General features: G+C 27.6%; 1 protein-coding gene across 2 annotated transcripts in view; it reads left to right on the top strand.

The window, feature by feature from the left end:
• The window catches only part of LOC142325390 (fibroblast growth factor receptor homolog 1-like), a 194,376-nt gene that overhangs the window by 132,021 nt on the left and 39,924 nt on the right, over positions 1–22,431 (top strand). Inside the window, exons 5-11 of one of the 2 annotated variants that reach the window (XM_075367110.1) lie at positions 1,663–1,991; positions 5,253–5,420; positions 6,761–6,948; positions 9,114–9,255; positions 10,531–10,659; positions 11,323–11,511; positions 12,861–13,039. In XM_075367110.1, the coding sequence (XP_075223225.1) occupies positions 1,663–1,991; positions 5,253–5,420; positions 6,761–6,948; positions 9,114–9,255; positions 10,531–10,659; positions 11,323–11,511; positions 12,861–13,039 (1,324 nt within the window). Of the gene's footprint in view, positions 1–1,662; positions 1,992–5,252; positions 5,421–6,760; positions 6,949–9,113; positions 9,256–10,530; positions 10,660–11,322; positions 11,512–12,860; positions 13,040–17,100; positions 17,277–22,431 lie in introns of both variants that reach the window. The other variant, XM_075367111.1, reaches the window with a different exon arrangement.

Below are 22,431 nucleotides of genomic sequence, written 5' to 3'. Positions count from 1 at the left end.
GGAGGTAGATTTCATCGGTGCTAAGTAGGGGATAAAAAAGATTTCCACCTTAAAGTTAACAAAAACTTCAAATTTACTCAATACGACAATGGTTGCATGTGAAAAAAGTTTCATATGTTTAGCATACAACAAACCCCATCTTCTTACAATTCCAGCAACATTTTAGTCATCCTTGCCATAAGGGTTGCTCATATCAAAAATTGTTTCAGACAAAAGTTTTAGGTAATGTTTACAGGACTAATAACTATAAACCAATTTTATACTGTGCCTATTAAGGGAGGTATGATTTTTTTGTCTTCAAAACCCCACTTTTCCACCACCTGGGCCAGTGGTTGGTGATATCAAAAAAGATTATTTAAGTAATCTTATCTTAAGTAATCTTATCCTAAAACTTATTTAAGTTTTAGGCCCTTATCCAAAGAGTAGTAGGAACTTTAAACAGATCCAGTATTTTGCTTAATAAAAAAGTTATAGAGATATTTTGTTTTTGGAAAAAAAGCCCCTCCCCCCTTTTTCCACCGTCCGTGGTCCAATTTTGGCCATTAACGAACTCAATTGATATTTTGGGTCATTATATTTTATATATCAAAGTGATTGAAAGTGATTGTCGCAAAATTACGGGAGTTATCGTGTCCACAAAAAAGTGAAATATATACATATATGTACATGTATATAAACGTTTGGACTGACGGTGGTTTTGGGGTCTGGGGGATGTGAAACGTGAAGATGTCGAAATTTTTCAGAAGTCGAATCATGATACCCATTACAATAGCTGGTTTTCTTATGACATCTACCTAAAAGACATAAATTTCCTTAAGTCATCCCATAGAAAATTTAAAGAATTAGATATTTTGTATTTTCCATGTTTGTTTATTATGTATCATTATGAAGTGAATTAATTAAGATTTAGATTATATCAAACATAAATTATGACTATTGATTGTTATAATTATTTTATGGAATTCCAGTATGATTATGTATGTATTAATGCTTGTGTGTGTTTTTTATATATAAAATTTATTTAATTTAACAATATCTGTTGTATGCTCAACTTGTAGACAATGAAGTAAAAAAAATAAATATGCTTGCATGAATTTGTGTTTAATAATTAAGGATAGGCTACATTTTTTGATCACATCTTTTTGAGGCCCTCTAATAAGCATTGGCATTGTTCTCTTTGCTTCCTATTTCTTCCAATTTCTTTTTTGTATCTTTCTTTTCAGTCAGTCATCTCCCATTTTAATTTATTTTTTATCCCTTTACATTATTCCTCTTTACCTTGTACATTGTTCTTCTAATTTCAATAGAGTTTTAAGTTCCTTCTCTTCTTATAAGATGCCCTAAAGATGAATGTTTTTATCTTTTTTTGGTTTTTTTTTTTTTGTTGAAAAGTTACCATATTTTTTTCATTATCAGTCTATTATTTAATCCATTCTTTTTCACTTCCATGTATCAAATATATAAAATTTGTCAGTCTGTGCTTTTCTTATTGACTCCATTTTAGGTTATAAGATATTTCTAAAGATATGCAGACAAATAAGCTCACCTTACTTTTTAGCTTTATGGCAAGCTTACTTTTTAATTGACTTTTACTTTTTTACTAAGTTATATTTTGTTTTCAAAATTAATATTTTTAATAAATATATATTGTTCTGTTAAAAGGTTGAAATTTCGCCCAGTAAAACGTAAAGATGAGGGTAAATATAGTTGCCTTATAACAGAAAGTAAGACCACTGTACAAAATAATAAAGTACAACAGCAAAAACAATGGCAAAATATAACACTGAGTGTCATAACTCATGGGCCAAATGATTATAAAAAAAAATCATCGCCATTAGAAATAATGGATCATAAACATGATGATGATGTGGATGATGACAATGACAATATCGCTTCTGATATAACACCACATTTTACTAATCCTCAACAACAACATGCTATGGTTGCTTTATTAAAAGGACAGAAATATATCATTAACTGTTCAGTAGATGGTAAGATTCATTTTATTAAGTAATATTTTTACTTTAATATTAATTATGTAAGAAATTAATAAAAAAATATAAACACATAAGAACAATCTCTTATTAAGCATGATTAAATTAGAAGTAATTATATTAATACTGCTGATTTTTTGAATAGATAAAACTATTAAAATTGTTTTAGAATAATTGTATTATGGATTTACAAAGCATACCATTAAAGCAAGGCAAGGTAAGGCATGAAAGTAAGAAAATTTTTAGGGGTTAAGAATTAAACAATATAAGAAAAAAGCTGTTTGATATGTAGAACTATACTATAACAGTACTCAAGACAGAAACTTTTCCCATTTAAAAAAAAAAACATTTTATGAAAATAATTCCATTTCAATTGCTTTTATCTAATAAAGCAACTCAAAATGATAATATTTCAGAATATAATCTTGTATATCATATTATGATTATGTTTGTTATATAAAAAGCTTTTCAGTTTTAGTTTGAACATATTTTTACACAATAGAATTTATTAAATTCTAGAACATACAGATATATTAAAACAGAATTTGTATTTTACATTATTTTTTTTTAATGTGGATTAAAACCAGAATACATATTTTAAAATAAATGTTTTTAATATTTCTTACCACACAGTATGTGTGTTCTGATACATTGAAATAGGAAGCCTGCTACTGAGACATAAAAAAGAGCACTATGGACAATCAGTAACATTTCTGTTGCCTGATGTAATAGTTGTGTCACACAAATCTCTTTGTTTGTATTTGTAAAAAACTCATTAGCAAACAGTACCCAAAACATAAAAAAAATTTTGTAATTTTAATTTCCTAGAATTTTGTAATGATATTTTTCTAAACAATTTGACCACTTTTATTTAAGGGGAATATCAATAAGTTCTATAAAAAATTATGATCACTGATTTTATTTGAAAAAAATAGAAATTATTATACCATATTCAGAAATTAATGTAAGTATATTAAAATAGTATAGTCAAACCCCCTCCAAAGAACAAACTTGATGCAAAATATAAAAATTACCCAAAAAGTATGGTTTACATTGACATGTATGATTTGTATATTAATGGATAAGAAGAGGAAATTGTAATGTTTTAAATTTCTGTTTTACTCATTTTCTATCATTTTAATATGTATGATTGCAAATAATAGTACCAATCAGTTACTGTATTTAGTTAATCTTACAGTCTACCAGGATACTGATCACTTTGAGACCAATGCTTTTAATTTAATGACATAATCAACTCTTAAAGTAAAAGTTACTTTATAATAAATATATATATATATATTGTGTGTGTGTATGTATGTTAGTTATACAGACATTTCTATTTCTAAAATTTATAAAAACAGGAAAAAAATAGTTGGGCTGAATAATGACTACGTAGTGCTGAACATACAAAGTAATATTGTAATACTGTCAGCATGCAGACTGTTCGGGAGAGCGGCCGTGTCCGAACACGGCCATCTCTGAGACATCTGCCGAGAGGACCGTACTGTACAATGTATAAGAAAACAGCCTCATGCTGTATTAAATGAACCACCATGAAGAGGCAGTACGAGAATCAAAAAATGACAAACCAGGCTTAGGAGCCTCTATATCGCGTAACCTATGAATGGAAACCGCATGAAAATTCCGGCCGCGAAAGTGACTGTTTTCGCAATTAAATTTTGTTAAAACTATAAAAAGCTAGACAACACCCCACACCGTCCCACGAAGAGACCACAATTTCATTTAGTCAGCATATGCGACTCCCTCCGAAGAATGGGACACATTTCTCCCTCCAAATAACTAGGGCTTCGGTAGACACACTCCTGCTAGCCCATAGGTGCTGGTACCGAAAGGACTTCAGCGGATGGACAGAAGGGGAATCACGCCGGGATTACTAGGCTCAAAAGCTTAGTCTCTCACGGTCAGAACCAGTAAATAAATTTCACGATGGTCCATATGGATAGGAACACAAATTACCAAATCCGTTCATAAATAAAACTTAAAATTTATAACCGCCACTAAATAACCGATGAAGCTCGATAATAGAAAGATACAGCAGCAAGGGACATTGTCCAGGCTCTGCGATCAGTAGGGAGAAATATTGAAACTCCTGCCATTCTTGCGTTCCGTTCCGTAATACTGTCAGGTCAAGTAAAATGTATAATTATTGCTTTACTGCAGACAATTAGATTTTTCTACTTTTTAATAATGGTAAATGTAATCATTTTTCATTACATATAATGAAGTATTAGAAATTATAAAAACAAAACTGATACAAAGGAAACTGATCCATAAAATCCCTGTCAATATGTTAAACTTATAAGAACTTCAAACATTGAAAATAAAATTGGGCTCAAAATATTATTCTAAAACACAGAAATTATGCCTTCAAAACCAACACAATTAAAAAAAAATAAACATAAGCAATAATTAAGTCAAAATAGTAACCCAGTTTAAATACTTTGGAGAAATAACAACAAACAACCTAAATGAAAAAACCTTGATCCACATAAGATGAAACAAACTACCTAAAGGCAAAAATTTAACCTGGTATACTTACAATAAAAAATGCCTATCAATAAACGCAAACTCTCAATAAACTACAACACTCTTCCACCTGAACAAGCAAGCAAAGACCAACAGACACCGGAGAATCGAAAGAAGAATTGGAGAACCTGCATCAACAAAAAGTATCAGAAAAAGAAAAAGTACCTGCTTCCGGTAGTGATGGATCATGCCTAACACAGTAATGTTCAAAGAGTTAGAACCTATAACTGATACCATGCGTAAGAAGAGATTAGGATTCTTTGGACACATCACGGGGGATGCAAGATTTGAGACTTCTGAAACAGCTAGTAAAGTATAATCTTGACTCAAAAAACACCAAGACAGGATGTCAATGAATCAGAAAAACAAGAGAGTATCTGAAGGAAATTAATCTTATACCAGAAGACACCACAGAAAAGATAAAATTAAACAAAAAAATCAACAAGGACAAAAATACTCACTTCATACTTTCAAGAAAGAAACTCACAATATAAACATTTTCAACACTAGAGATAGCATGAAGATCAGAACATACAAAAAAGTACTGGGACCATAAGGACCACGTAGTCCCTTCAAAAAGACTTGGATAATGGGCTGACTAAAGTGATCCTGTGTGTTCATACAAGATGAAAAAAAATTTATAAAACATATTATGTAATCAGTTTTGACATTAAATAAATTAGGTCTACTTGAAAATTTTTGTGTTTACAGGTGATGCTGAATTAAAGATGAGTTGGTTAAAGAATGGTAAAGAGATGTTGATACATAGTAATCACTTAGTGTTAGATCAAGTACAAGATATTGATTCCGGTAACTACACGTGTATTGCTACTAATAAATATGGACGCGTACAACACACCACACAACTTCAAGTGTATGGTTAGTATCTATATTTAGATTTCATCTGCTTTATAATAATTACAAACATTAATTTTTTTCTTAGTAAACATGTGCAATTCTAGGATATTAAATTTAACTAAAAGATTATACTAATATTACATCATACGATATCATATATTGTTAAAAAAATTATTATATATTACATGTAAAAATTCAATGATGTTTTCTAAAACTGCCCTTATGTTTTTAAAGAAAATCACTGAGTTATTTTAAAGGAGCTCTAAATATAAATTTATAAAAATAAATTATTTTTTTACCAATTCAATCCACACTTACAGATATCATATTATACAAAATATAGAATAGAGAGAAAAACAGTTAATGACAGAAAATATAAAAGTCACTCCACAAAATTACCAGTATTTTCTGAAAAGAGAGTTGTGTCACTTTTAGCAAGCAAAATACAAAGAGAGATACAACAAACTAACAAAGCCCATACGCAGCACTCCAGGAGTACACAAATTAAACTACAATGGTATACTAAATTATATTACACTGATAAGACTCATCCACAGATATACAGATAAATATGTTTTAACAATTAAAATTATATTAAATATAAAAAATGAAACAATAATTGGTAACTTACTACATGTTATCAGAATGTTCTTATATACATAGATGAAAGGTATTGTTTATACAATTATTTAAAATGAAATTTATTTAGTTTCTTCTTCATTCAAAAATTTATTAAAATTCACTGATTTCTTTAATTAATTTTTCAAGCACTCAAAAATAATCTCATTTAGTTAGTACATGATGAGTAGTAAACTATTGTTTTTTGAGTATACATTGCTTTATAACTTAGGCAGTAATTAATTAGGAAATGAATATTATGTTGTAAATAAAACCAAATTTAGTTTTCTCAATAATTATTGTCTTATTTTTTTTCTTACCAGAGCACATTTTCAAACTTGGCATCTCTTCTATGAACTATAATACAACTCTTCTATGAACCCTCTAAGGAGACCCTGAATGCAATAATATTGCTTAAAAACAGTGTATGTAAAAATCATTAAATTAAAAAGTTTTTAATCCTTTTTTTTATGATTGTTATACTAAAATGAGAATTAAGAATGCATAATTCTGTCCTAAAATGTTTTCCCTCGTAGGTAGAACCCTGAATAAAATGTATTAATGATTATACAAAAACATAGTTGTATATTAATAATATGTATTATTATAATGTATATTATTATTAATTTTGAGAAATTAATATTTCTTTATAATTTTTTTTTTTTTACTAGATTTTCATTAATATTGCTGACATGTTTTTATTTATTTACTTTTTTAATAATTTAATTAATTTATATTTACAGATGATAAAAAAGAGATGCCTATAATTTTAGAATCACCAAAAAATACCACAGTTAGTGCTGGTGATAGTACATGGTTTGTTTGTAAAGTACCAACTTTAACTGATAGTAAAATAATATGGTTACGTCTAAATCATACGCATCCTAATCAGATTAATTTATCACAACCTCTTGATAAGTATCATATTAATGTAAGTGAAAAAATATTATTCTGATATTAGTTTTGTTTATATTTAAATTACTATCTATGAAAGTTTTTCTTTACTTATTTATGTTATGTAAAAAACTTCTGTTTTTTTTTTTTTGTAACCAGAATGTTTGTTATGTTTACTATATTTAATTATAACTAAAACTATGCAAACTTCCAATTAACTCTGTGATATTATTAAATTATTAGTAACTTAAAAGCAAAAATATTTACCAATTTATTACTAATCTTTTTTTCTGTGCATCTTACAGTAAATTACATATAAAAAATTAATCCCATCATTCTAATTCTATCATAATATCAATGAAAGAGTCCTACACATTTTCTAAGATCTACTGTGTCCACTAGTTCACATCTTTCATTTCATTTGTACTCTGCTATTAAGGAAAACTGTTCAGCATAAATGGTATATGACCTTTCTATTTCTGGAGTTCTTAAATATCTGTCAACAGACTTAAAAATGCATTTCTACAGGTTGGAAATGCTAGTTTTTACTACAAATGTCTTCTTTTAATGTAAAAAAGAAGTAACAAATAAATATCTTCTATCTATACATTATTTCTAGAAAAAATAAATGGTTTTATGTACTTAACTGATTTATTTATCTGTATTGAAAAATGAGGATCACAATAATAAGAATTTTCATGACATGTAATAAAATTTAGATATTATGAAAGATATATGTTCTTCAGTTTTCTATTATACTGTAGTTCCATTACCTTCCATCGTTAATTTAAATCACTGATCACTTCAATGCTTTGAAAATATGTCTTAAAATAATTATTTTAGTAATGTTAAAATCTAAACTAGCACTTATAATAATAGCAAATTTGTATATTAGTAAGATAAATTTCTGAAAGTAATAAATAATCATAACAATAAAAAAAATAAAATGTACAATTTGAACTATCAAAGTTGCATAATGTCATCTAATCTTTATTAAGAGAACTATTTCAGGAATACATTTGGCAGTAAAGTATCAAATTATTAAATTTAATGAAAACTTATGCAAAATACTTTCTAAAGAAACATTATTTTTGATGGTTTTTAGATTATTATAGAATCTATTTTTCTAATTACTGTTATTTCTATAAAATTATGTAAACATAAATGCATTTATACAGCGGACTCCAGTTTCTACATAAATTTGAAATAATTATGCAGAACTCCATGCAGTATATGTTATGAACAAAGTATAATGAAGTTCATTATTTTGTTTTAACTTCTCAGCATAGAATGTCTTTAACACACTAATATTATAGGTAATTGTACTGTTAATATTTAGAAAAGTTATCCAAGGTTAAACGTTATTGATTTAAGTCGAATGGTAGTTGCATTGTTTCAACATTAAATTTTACTATTATTTAGTGTATTTAAGAATATAAATTTATTTTACCATTCTCACCATTTGTTTAGTATTTCAAATAATATCTGGTTTTTAAAAGTAGAAGGTGATTTATTTTAAAAAAAAAAATAATAATATAATGATATCATGAGTAATATTAATTATCAAAAATACTTCCTAGAATTAGGAAATTATTTGAAATACGATCTGGTGTAATAATTAAAGACTGATTAATGTAAGTTGTTAATTGTTATTGTATTATAGATTATGTAAATATTGTTTCTTAGTCAACCTATCCATTTACTGGATGATCATTTTGACATCATTTTTCTACAGTTTTTTCATAAAACTTTGAAGCATTGTTAAATATTATTAAGTCAAAATCAGCGAGTGGCCGCTTGTGGTGTCTCCTCATTTCATACTATTTTTTTTCTACTTTATGATATCGTCACATAAGCTTGAAGCTTGTGCATGGGATATGGAAATGGAATTTTGTAACATATAAAAAATGCCATGCCTGACCGGGATTCGAACTCGGGACCTCCAGATGAAAGGCCAAGACGCTACCATTCTGCACAAAGACCAGCTAAAAATTAATAATTTTTTTTCAGAAAAGGGTTCTAGAATTTCATTAAAAAAAAATTAAATGATATTGTACAAGTTATGTAAAATAATAAAAACGGTTTTGTTTATCATATATTATGTGTATTGATATATTAAGTCTCTTAAAAACAATAGATACTGCTTTTAACAGAATAATAATAATAATAATTTGTCAGTTTTATAATTTTATAATTTTGTAGATGAATGGAAATAAAAATAATAATGATCCTGAAAGACTTTTATTGCAAGATATTAAAATAGAAGATAAAGGATGGTATTCTTGTTTGGTTAGCAGTCCACGTGGTAAAGAATTACGTAGTGCTTGGCTTCAAGTGAATTCTGGTAATTAAAATTGCTTTGTCATTATGTAATATTTCTCTATTATAATATATTAATATAAAAAGTTCATCAGTATTCTTTGTTTGTCATTATTTCTTTGGCGTACTTCCATGAAACACTTCCATTTAATTTGAAATATATGCTTTACAATTATTTATTATAAGATGTTTGTTATTCAAAATAATTTTCCTGTGAGTCACAATCTTTGTAGGATAATTTAATGATCAGTATCCAACTAGCTGAAATTACTAGAATTGGTGATTGTTTTTATAAATAGTAGTTTTTCACTTTAAAAATAATTCTTTTGTCAGTTATAAATAATGTTTAAATATTGCTGAAATATTTAATATATCTGATACTTAGTTCCAATTTTGTGTTGTATTGAATTTATAATTCTTGTTTACCAACAGCATTATTACATTTTATATAATGTAATCCATATTATGGATGATACAGAGAATAATTAATCTTTGCTTTTTGATATGTAAGGTCAATCATTAATGCATGTGTTTATTATTATTGGCTCCTCAACAAAAACTTCTGGCTATCATTCCTTTGTTAGGTTCTAATTAACGACACATCCTGCTCTGACAGTTCACAGGTTTAACAAGCTACAAATTGTACTCACTACTTAAAAAAGCAACTGCCTACAGACCTTCCATTTCAACAGTAGAGATCTGATCTCTACTAGAAAGCATATATTTTTAACTTCAAAAATATCATATAAATCAGTCAGTCATGTTGTGGAAATTGTTTGTTGCTACATATATATTCATCATTATAGTTTTATTATTAATCTAATTTGTATAATAAGAGAAACCTTGAAAAAAGAAAATGTTTAGAAATTATTTTTTTAAAAAAAAGGAAGAAAATTAATTAAAATCTAGAACTAGGTAGTTAATCACCTCAGCAGGTGGTTTGATTTAATCATCAGTAGATACTTAATAAGTGAAACTATCCATCTAGTTTTAAATTTTATTTATTTTTTGGGAGCTGTTTTTGTGCCTTTCCTTTTTTCTATATTTGTTTAATTTTTTGTTTGTATCAACTCATACAACGTATGTTATAAATATTATTTATATTGCAACAGCTTTTATTGTTATAAAATTAATTTTCAAGTGTTGTCATCCTGTTCTTCAATTTTTAATATATATTAAAATTTATATTTAACTACTTTAGTCAATTTTTGACTTACTGTAATATATTTCATAATAGTTCCTTTTATTTTGTAATATATCTGATACTTATATGTTTTGTTCTTATTATGTTAAAAAACAGAAGGAAATCCCGGTTCTTTAAATGATAATGAAACATTGAAGCCACCTCGATTTACTAAGATTGATCAGATGCATAGATTTGTGGCTAAACCTGCTGGAAATATGTTACGACTGAAATGTCCTGCAGAAGGTATGTTGTTTTATGGTTGAGTATATTTATGTTTTGTATGTGCTTATTAAGAGCATACATCTTGCACATTCCCAGAGTGTTGATGAATTTCCTCTATAACTTATTTTTTTCAATCTTGACAACTTTCTTATACTCCCATTTCTCAGCTGTGTATGTTTTCATTGTTTTTTTCCATTAAGATTATAGATTTTTGAATTATTTTACACTTCATTCAATGACCTGAAACAGTAAATGAATACTATGTAATTGTTTATTAAGAAATAAAAAAAAACATACAATGTTGGTACCTTGCATTCTGTCAATCTCATGTGCTCTAAGATCATAATCAGCCTGAAATGAGATGCAGGTCATCTCATGTCCAGATTTTAACCATTTCACGGTTAAAAATGCCATGATCAAGCTCAAGAACAACTGTAAACAATTGCCCCATATCAAGCATTCTAGAGAAAATGGTATGTTATTTTCAATCAGCCTTAAAAGGTATTTCTATAAATACATGTATGGACTCACTAGATTATTATTATTTATTACACATAACTTATTTATCTGTACACAACTTTTAGTTTTACTTAAAACGATATTATAAAATTATATATGATTATATGTTAATCAATCTGTTATAAGTTCTACTATTGAATTGATTTTATTTCTGTTTTATAACAGGTAATCCATCACCAAATATTACTTGGTTAAAAAATGGTATTACACCAGAACGCTATCTTGGTGTAGTTCATTATAGACAGTGGTCGATTGCCTTGGAAGATCTTGTGCCAACTGATTCTGGAAATTACACATGTGTTGTATGTAATATACTTGCATGTATTAATTTCACTTACAAAGTAGATATTATTGGTAAGTATGACAGATGATTGTGTTATCTTATATTCAGTCATTTAATTCATTGTAAAAGTATTTCACACTGTAATAATTTTCTAAATAAATATAATAATTTTGTAGGAATTAAATGGATTTTTTTTGTTAATCTTCTACAATTATATAAAGCAATTATCTAATAAAGGTAATCTAAGTTTATTTGACTGACCCTAAACTATAATTTTTACATTTAATAATAATGTTACAATCATTTTATGCAATACTGATGTGAATATTGTTGATTCTCTCTTTAATTACAAACCATTAAAAACAACCTACCTGCTGTTCAGTCAAAATCAAGACCAAACTGTTCAAGTAAAACAAAAATTAAAACTTTTCAGTCAAACCATCTAAAAACAGTTTTAGAACACTTTTAAAAATTAATTGTTGTGTGATGTGAAACCATTACAGTGTTTGATAATATTTATGTACTAGTACTAAAAAATAATTCTCTAAGAAACAATCTGTTGATCTTTATTTTTATGAATGTCAACCACAATATTAACATGAATGTAATTTTATTTTCAATCCCGCAGCAGGATGTTATTTAAAACACATAGCAAAATTGGTTGGGTTTGGTTGAATTTTTTGTCATTATATTCAGATAATTCATTCACTTGGTTCTTGCAGAGTATCCAGCCATTTATCATATTTTTCATCTAAAAAGTTATTAAATATGTATATATGCACATATATATACATATTACACACACACTCAAATATATATTTAAGTTATCAGTCAAAAGATGGCAGAAAACTTCCTCAATGCTGTTATGCAGCAGTACAAAGATTTACTAACCAATATTTATTTGTCATTAAAATTAATAATTTTATATCATTTTCACCATTGACTACATGAACAAATAAATGGCTAAATAAATCACGAACAAATAGATGGCCCAATGGAATGACACTGCTTTTTCATTTTATTTATTTTTTTCTTTAAAGATTGCCTCCTTTCATTTTTGATCTCACCAGGTAGTTGAAATTATTTTTTAAATGGTCCATGAAACACTTGTATTATTTTGCAAAAACTTTTCTCACACTTAGTTTAGTACTGCCAATTGACTTCATTGTTCTGTATGGTAATTTAATTAACTTCATCTTTTTCCAAATGGTGATGTAAACTTCTTTGTTTCATAAAATTACAAATTCAACCATCAGATTGAGTTTTTTAAGAAAAATATTAAACAAATTCATTAAACTTGCAATGTTCTACAAATAATTTGTTTTACAGCACTATTTCATTATCAAAATGCACTTTTAACGATATTACTATTTCAATTTTTATAAATAAGTTCACTTTTTTTATCTTATTTTTTTCTTAGAACGTTATCCTCATAAACCATATATTAAGGATTCTCAACCAAATAATGTAACAGCATTAGTTAATACAACTGCAACATTTGAATGTAACACAATATCAGATTTGGAACCATTCATACAATGGTTAAAAGTCACCTCCCCTGGCGATGGGGAGGATAAACCTAACGGCACTGTAATTCAGGTAATTTCATTGGTTGATGGTGGCTAGTATGATGGTGATGGTTAATATAACTGTAATTATTGAGATAATAATTAATTATTTTTCAGTTATAAACCTTTTTTTATCTTTGTTTTATGGTGTGGTATAAATACATTACATAAATGCTCGTATTTAAAAACTGATACAGATGTCATCTTTTTGTGATTTTCTTTTACGTTAAGTGATAAATTTTACATGTGAAATTGTTAGATATCATTTGATGAACAGAATTTAAACTGATTGATTGTTGCTTAATATTTGTTGCATAATATTTTTATACAGCAGAATATTCTTTTTATATAACTTATCACTTCAATAAACATTATGATTTTTGTATAATTTAGGTATAGTTCATTGCTGGTATAGTTAGGTACCCATGTGTTACTCAACAGATGAGTGAAAATTATCATTTGCCATTAAATTATAAATGAAATCTACAAATTTGATTTCCTTAAATTCATTCTTTGTGAAATTCAGATAATTTTTTTTTTCATTACAGTTGCTTAAACTTCAATTATAGTTATGCACGCTTTTCAAAAATGTTATTATTAGTACTGCTCACAAATTTGGGTAACTGCTTAGTACATGAAATATGAAAATTGTTATTTCATGACTTTATTGATGCCAATAATTTACATGACATTTTTGATGAGTTATGAAGTCAGAATATTGAAAATGTCTTTTCATATGAAGGTAATGAAGATTGTAAAAAATAAAAACATTTTAATAAAAAAGCTTGATTTTGTTTTTTCTTTTCTTTTCATGGGAGGAGGAAAAATCTGCTGTCAGGTGCCCAGCAGCCCATACTACTAGGTATGTGAGGTTTCCCGCCAAAAATTTACTAAGCAGGGACTCACTAAGAAATACATTACTTTATGATTTTCCTCCTTGAAAATTAATTTTTCAGTAAAATATTTAAATTTTTTTTTTTTAGAATATATATTCTTATTCCCATTCCTTATAAAAACATAAATTTGTTACATCAGCAAAAAGAAACATTTCAGTTATTTTTACATAATCATTTTTTTATGCATTGTTTATACTCTCATTTTAAGGAAAAGTATCTGGCAGTCTCTAATTTAACTTAGGATCTTTTACTTATTTGAACAGTACTTGGTAATGTAATGGCCTCATTATCATGTTATAAATGATGAGCTACTCAAGTCATTGATATTTTCACATTTTTGCACTTTGGTGCTAAAATTCAAACAGAAAAGTAATCATCGACATTATACTCAAATAAAAAAACAATTAGCATTCTACCATTTCTTCTCCTTCCTCAATTTCTTTTCTTCTATATAAACTCATACTTCTTGTACCCATAAATATAAATTTATGGGTTTATTATTTTATATTCTTTTTTTTATTATTACTACTTTTTCCTTATCACATGTTTTTTATATATCTTTCCCTACTGAATCTATCTCCTGGATTCTTGTTCTAGCTAATGATTTTTTTTTTCATTTCATTCTTAGTTTTCTTTGTATGCCAGCACCCTCTTTATGTAACTAAATGACTGTAACTACAGAGCCTGTACTAAACATCTTTTGTTCTCTTAATTCTTTCCTCCACTACCTCTTATTTTATTTTATTTCTTATTAGGCTTTCTTTATATAACATACATAAATATATTTCAGTTTATTTAACATTACTGAATAGTGTTACGACCAGTAAAAGAAAATTAATTGTTGCTTCTCTATTAAAAACTCTACTAGGTAATTCCTCAATTTTATCACCATATTTTCATTCTCAAAGCTGTCATTAAAATCAGTATTGTAGTACTGACAACAACTTAAAAAAAAATTATCTTTTATGCGAACATTTTAAATTTCAAAGTTATTTGTCTCATAACATATAGAAACACATTTATCATTCACAATTCAGTCTATTTTTCCTGCTTATATAAAACATAAATGTAACAAATAGTAAAAGAATTCTAAGTTAAATAAACACTACCTATGGTCACACAAAAGAATTAAAACTTATTATTACTTGGTTAGTAAATTTAAAACAAAAGATTTAATAATGATAATAATAATAAAAACTGAAAAATTATGTAATCCATACATCTTTTAGTGTTTGTGTTAATACTCTGTGAATGTAGATCTGTGGTGCACAAATGAGTTGATACTATAGGAATAATAAAAATATAACATACTGGAAATAAAGTGGCTTGTAATAAATTATATTATTGTTAAATAAAATACTGCCCTACAACTGAATTCACCATTGTCTTAAAATTACTGATTGTACATTGATCCATGCTTATATTAGTCTACATATTCTCATCTCTAAGAATAGATGTTCGCTGTTTAATGGAAATAATTTTAGACGCTTCTAAAGTAAGATTATTAAAAAGATACCTGAAGTATGCATTTGACCATTATATGAAATATATATTTTATTGGAGTTATTTATTGAAGACATACAAACAATATGTTAATAGCCTTAAGATTATTATTGATTTTATTCAGTTGACAACTTGTATCAGTTTTTTTTTTTATATTTGACGAATTAGTTCTAAATTTCAATCATAATTTATGTGTTCTCCTATTATTTTGGTGTTTGATTGTTGATCTTGTATTTTTTTTCACACCACAAAAATATTTGTTTTTGATTTTCATTTGTAAGAACAGGTCTGATATTTTTTCACCTCATCTTCCTTATTAAAGTATATATATAAAAACATGTTCAAGGTTGTAATAATAAAAAAATAAAAATAGATTATATTTATTATAAAATCTGATTTTACAAATTTTAATTTCCAAAAACTATTCTTCTTTCAAAAAAAAGTCTTTTTGATTTTAGTTTATCTAGTTCCTAGGAAGCAGTTTACAAAATTGTATGCACCTACAGAGATGTCTAAAATATTACCTACTGGTTAAATTGATCGAGTTGGTCATTGAAAATAAATTGGTGCCATAGCAACAGTTCATGGACAGTAGCCACTAGCAGTTAATAATCTCATTACACATCCCCCTCCTAAATATTCTGCTTAGTGCTGGTAAAGAAGCAGTCAATGAAACATGAAACCTGTTGCTATTACTTCTATCAGTTATGAGGTTTATGCCATGATTTAATTTTTTCATATGGAAGGATATATCACCACCAAGATCCATCACAATTCTGTTGTAATAAACGAATGAGTGACAATGATATGAGAGTTCAGTACTAGAAATTCAGAAAGGGAAACAAGTCAAAAAATATTCAAGCAATAACTTTCGATCTAAATGATCATGGCTACTTTGTTTTGGAACCTGGGCCTGTAATAAGTTAGTAACATCTAAAGTTTATTGCCAAATGCTGAAGAAACTTCATACCTCAATCTAAAACAAATAGCACAGCACACTCACAAAAGATGTTCTTAATGATAACATTTGATGCTATTTTATAGATCACGCAAAAATTTTGCCATATATACCAAGTGGGAAATTTTAAAATCATTTCTGACAACCCAGGCTTGGGTTTGAGTGACTAATAGTTTTTTACCAAGATGAATGGGGAAGTACCCATGAATGGGTATAATAACTGGCTTTCCTAATGTTTTCTCCTGATGTTCTTTAATGATCACTAGTTCTTTGATGAGGGCCATGTAATGTTATGAGAAAATTAGTGCCTGAATATGGGGGTGGTAACTATGTGCAAAAGAAATGTTTATGTGTCGGTTACTCACAAACATAACAAAATGGGTTTCTTTATTTTTTTTCACCAGCCTCTAAATCTTTGAGTAGATGCTGACATTTAAAAATTAATTTTTTTTTCTAAATTTAATCTCATTTCATTTTCTATGAAATAATAAAATATTTGAACCAATGAAAAGGAGTTTTATAACCTTTTTGAAAGTTTATATCATTTTTCAATGTAATAATCACCAAAATTAATAATTTTAGTGAACTATTCAACTATCAAATACCAAAAACTTACCTAAATGTATTGCTTTACAATCTTATAAACTCTATTCAGATAATCATATACTGGTTATTGGTGTTGGTAATTTATGTAAATATGTTTTCGAATATGCAATTGTTATTGTGTTATTATAGAACGCCTGCACCATAGTCCAATATTGACAGAAGCTCCACAAAATCAAACAGTGGTGTTGGGTACAAATGCATCATTTACTTGTAAAATATTATCAGATCTTCATCCACACATCGGTTGGTTCAAGGGACAACTGAACAACATCAATGACACTGTTTATAATAATCAATCGGTGAAGGTATTATACACTGGTCTATGCAATGCACAGCTTTTGCTAGTGAATGTCAGCACACACATTTGGGGTTGCATGAATGAATGTATGAATTAATTAATTAAGAGATTAAGTTAATAGTTTGTCTATCCTTCTTAACCATTAATAATGTTTACTTCATCATGTTCATAGTTGATTTAATCGCATGAAATAATCATTTGTTTTATTTTTAATCATTATTCTATAATCAATTTGTAAGAAGATGCATCTTAATATTATGTTTGTACTAATAAGGTTCTGTTAGAGTTTGTGAAAACAGTGTGAAATGTCAGGTGCACATGGTAAGACCATTAATTATGTACTTGTATACTTATAAATATTTAAAATTTCATCAACTTAATTTACTTGTAATAAATGTAGTGAATACTATGCAATTAAATATTATGTATGGCCAAGCTGGATAAAATTCCATTAATTGACTGTCTGATTTTCATAAAGTATTCATAAAAATTTAGCCTATTCAGTTTTATTTTGTTGATTGCTGTTCAAGTTTTTTCAGACACTATTTGAGAGGTTTTTAACTTAAAAGCCAGTTTTCAGAGCTCTGTTTTTAATTTGAAGCACAAAATTAAACTTATTTTTAGAAAAGTAATGAGACTGACTCTTTACTTACCAAAGTTTTTATTTTTTTCAAACAGCAATATTATCCCCTTCAAAGTAGTTCCCTTGGACAGCTATACACCGGCGGAGTCATTGAGTCATTGTTCCACTCCCGTAGCAGCACTGGAACGCTTCAACTGGTAGGGCTTTTAACTGGTTGGTCACAGTCTTTTGAATGTTTGCCAGAGTTCCAAAATTTTTGGAACTTTTGAAATTTTGAAACATGTCTTTTAAGACATGTTTCAAAAAGTCACAAGAACACAAATCAGGTGAATAGGAGGGTTGAGTAATCGTAGGAATGCATTTTGAGGTCAAAAATTCCCTGATGGAAATGGCCATGTGACACAGGGCATTGTCATGATGAAGCATCCACTTGTCTGCGATGTCTGGTCTCACACAAATCACTCTTTTCCTGAGCCTTTCAAGGACACCTTTGTAAAACACTTTGTTGACAGTTTGTCCTGGAGAAACAAATTCTTTATGCATGCTACTCCTACTACTGTCAAAAAAGCAAATCAGCATGGTTTTGATCTTTGATTTGCTCATTCGACTTTTTTTCGATTGAGGAGATGACGGAATGTGCCACTCTTCGCTTTGTTTCAGGATCGTACTCAAATATCCAGGATTCATCACCTGTGATCACACGATTGAAGAATTCTTGGTCATTGTCAATCCTCTCAAGAAGATCAATGTACACGTTTCTTCGATTGTCCTTCTGTTCCGTTGTGAGGTTTTTCGGCACAAATTTCGCACAAACCTTTTGCATGTCCAAATCATCAGTCAAAATTTGATGTACGGTGAAAGTGTTTAAATTTAACTGTTCACTCATCATCCTTATTGTTAAATGGCAGTCTGATCTCACAAGAACCCTCACACGTTCAACGTTTTCGTCAGATTTTGAAATTGAAAGTCTTCCTGAGCGAGATTGATCTTTAACGTGTTCTCGGCCTTTCAAAAATGATTTGTGCCAGTGGAAAACTTGTGCTCTTGATAAGCAATGTTCCCCATAGGCCTGTTTCAACTTTTCAAAGGTCACACTCATGGATTCCCCAAGTTTAACACAAAACTTGATTGCACAACGTTGCTCTAAATTCCAATGCTCCATTTTCATAACACACAACAAAAACACAACTTCACTGATGGCGCTGTCAAAAATAATGAGTTGACTGAATGGAGTTGAAACTCGTACTGAGCATGTGGAAGGGATTAACAAATCGGTCTAGCACAAACTGGTAGACATAGCATTGTCAGATCGCTCACAGTGTTACCAATCTCATTGCCTCATAGGTATATCTTGCATTAATTTTTCATAAAGTACTTTCGTGAGATCCCACACCCTCATTCATGATTGAAATAATTCTGTATTGCATAATAAAAAATAAAAAATAAAACTACTAAAATGATGAAAATTGCACATTAATTTAAAAGAGTGCTATCTGTTGCAGTTTTTTCCCTTAAACACTGTCTAATGGTTTATCAAAATGAAATTTTGTTTCTATTTATATATATAATATTTTTGTAATATATTACAAAAATAATGACAGGTTCATCTAATATGGCAGACCATCTAATAAACAATAAAAATTCTATTTCTGTTATTAACACAAATTTAATTATAACATAAAATTATATACAATTAAATATAAATAAATATTATATATATATAATCATATTTATATGATTATATATTATATAATCATATAATATTGATTATTATATAATCATAATTATATATAATATAAATTAGATATATCAGAAAAATATTTCATATATAAATACAAACAAAATTTCAATTTGATAAACCATTAGGCAGTGTTTAAGGGAGTCGGTAATATAAGGGAAATGGTGTTTTAAGGGAGGTAGCGCTCATTTAAATTAATACGTAGTTTTCATCATTTTAGTATTTTTATTTTTAAATTTTTATTATACAATAACAAAATTATTTCAGTCATGATTGAAGATGCAGGATCCCACGAAGGTAATTCATGAAAAATTAAGTTAAGGCATGTCTTATCTCAATATTCTGTACTAGGTGGTTTATTTAGAAAAATTTAAGTATTATTTAATAGACAGAGGAATAATATGACTTAAAAAGATTAATTTCAGTAAAATAATATATATGTATATATATATATATATATATAAAAGTTGCTTGTCCAAAAACATGTTTAATAAGATTGCCTCATTCCCATCTCATCTATCATATATAGTAATGAAAAAAGAAAAAGAAATTATCAAAAAACTGTTATTCATAAGTTTAACATTATTTGGTTCAAAAAATTGGTTCATAATGATATCAAACGGTGTCCCTGTACCTCTGCAAGTTGTAATTGAAGAAATGTTATACTTTCAAAAAAAGTATAAAAAATTTAAATGTTTAAACTATTCTGGATTTCAAAGAACCATTTAAAACACTACATTAAATAGTGATTCAAATTGTTAACAACGCTGATTATGATTTTACGAACTACAATAAGCCATAGTAAGACCTTAAAATTAAACCTTTTTTATAAAAATTTCCTAAAAAATCTCTCAAATAAATATTTCAAAAATATTTAAATACAATCAACAAATCTAAATCTAAACAGCTAAATTTTTATGAATACTTATTGAAAAAAAGACTGACAGTCGTTCCTCAGATATTATCTTCTAACTTGACCACACATAATATTTGATTTAATAATAGCTTAATGATTGCACTTTAGAGATATTCATTAAATATTAAGAAACATGAGACTACTCAAATTTACTTATTTAAATAGAAGTTTAAAAAAAATATTTATGTTACATGCTTATTCCAAATCCTTTAATTAATTAAATATAAAAATGTATTTTAATTATATTTTACTTATATGTTAATTGTTTTAACCCCCCCCCCCGCCCTTTTCCATAATTTTCATCTCTGCCATTTATTAATTCTAATTTTCTTGTAACTCTACATTTGAAATCTTTGCTACAAATCTTGCTATAAATCTTTTTTTATGTTGTTAAAAAAGTGTTAATATAAATGTAGTATCCACTATAAACTCAGTAATTAAAACTAAAATATTAGTTAATGTGAACTGATCTGAAACAATAATATAATAACAATTCTGAGGAAAAATAATAAAATTAAAATGTACCCTTATAACTGTTACACACCTAACCTTACTATTCAAAACTTGTATTTAAAAACTTCACAATGTGTTACATACTATCACTTAAAATCCTGGAAATTCCTGAATATGAAGTATTCAAAAATTTCCAGGATTTTTTAGTTTTCCCTTTAAGGTAGAGGATTGACATTTTCTGAAGTTTTTAAGTACAATTACCTACGAATGAAAAAGTCCTTCAAAATAATCATACTTCTCAAAAAAATGTAAGATGATTACATTCATTTCATAAAACATAGGAATCTTTAAATTTAAAATACCATTCGATTTCTGAATAAATAGCAAAAGTAGACTGACAAAATATGAACATACATATTTATACATTTTACATACATATTGAAACCTTTCATTTTTATTTAGAGAAAGGTATTCTTTTTAAATTCATAAAAAGTAATGTTTATTCCTAAAATATTAAAATTTAAATTAGTGTTTATTCCTAAAATTAATTTAATTCATAACAAAATTCACTTTCCATTCTGGTTTTTAGAGTAATTAATAAATCATAATTTAAGTTACCCTCATTTTACATTTTGGTTGGGTTCTCCTTCACACCCAACTTGGAAGATAAAGAAATATAGTATTAGCATTAATATTAATAATAAACAATTTCAAAGAATAAAATTCTATCAGAAATATTTTTTTATTAAGCAAAAGGTATTATTACCTTTCAAAAATGTGTATGAAAATTGATTTAAGGAAAAAATTTCTAAAATCTCATCTTGGAACACATTTACTACTTCAAGGAGAAACAAAACATTAAAAGTTAATTCATAGTTTTCTTACTATGAATTTATAATACTACCATCGCACAAGACTACAGTGCAAGCCTAAAAATATACAGATTTCAAAGTATTTATTTAAAAACCCAACATGTATGAGCTCTTGTCCACTGACAAAACCAAGAAACATTATGCAACTAGTAGTATATATTGCTGATAGCACTTCCTTTTTGTCTGCATTATTTTTACAGTTTGTTAAATGTAACTTTGTTATAAGTGAATGTGAGACCCACCGGGTTGGTCTAGTGGTTAACACATCTTCCCAAATCAGCTGATTTGGAAGTCGAGAGTTACAGCGTTCAAGTCCTAGTAAAGCCAGTTATTTTTACACAGATGTGAATACTAAATCGTGGATACCGGTGTTCTTTGGTGGTTGAGTTTCAATTAACCACACATCTCAGGAATGGTCGAACTGAGAATGTACAAGACTACACTTCATTTACACTCATACATATCATCCTCATTCATCCTCTGAAGAATTATCTAAACGGTAGTTACCGGAGGCTAAACAGGAAAAGAAAAAAGTGAATGTGAGGGTGCATGTGTGTGCATGCATTCCTAAATTTAAAACCTTTTTTTATAACATTAAGT

Source organism: Lycorma delicatula, chromosome 5 (assembly GCF_047948215.1).
Source record: "Lycorma delicatula isolate Av1 chromosome 5, ASM4794821v1, whole genome shotgun sequence".
Lineage (NCBI taxonomy): Eukaryota > Metazoa > Arthropoda > Insecta > Hemiptera > Fulgoridae > Lycorma > Lycorma delicatula.
The sequence above is the reverse complement of the archived record's forward strand: the minus strand, read 5'-3'. Positions and strand labels throughout refer to the sequence as shown.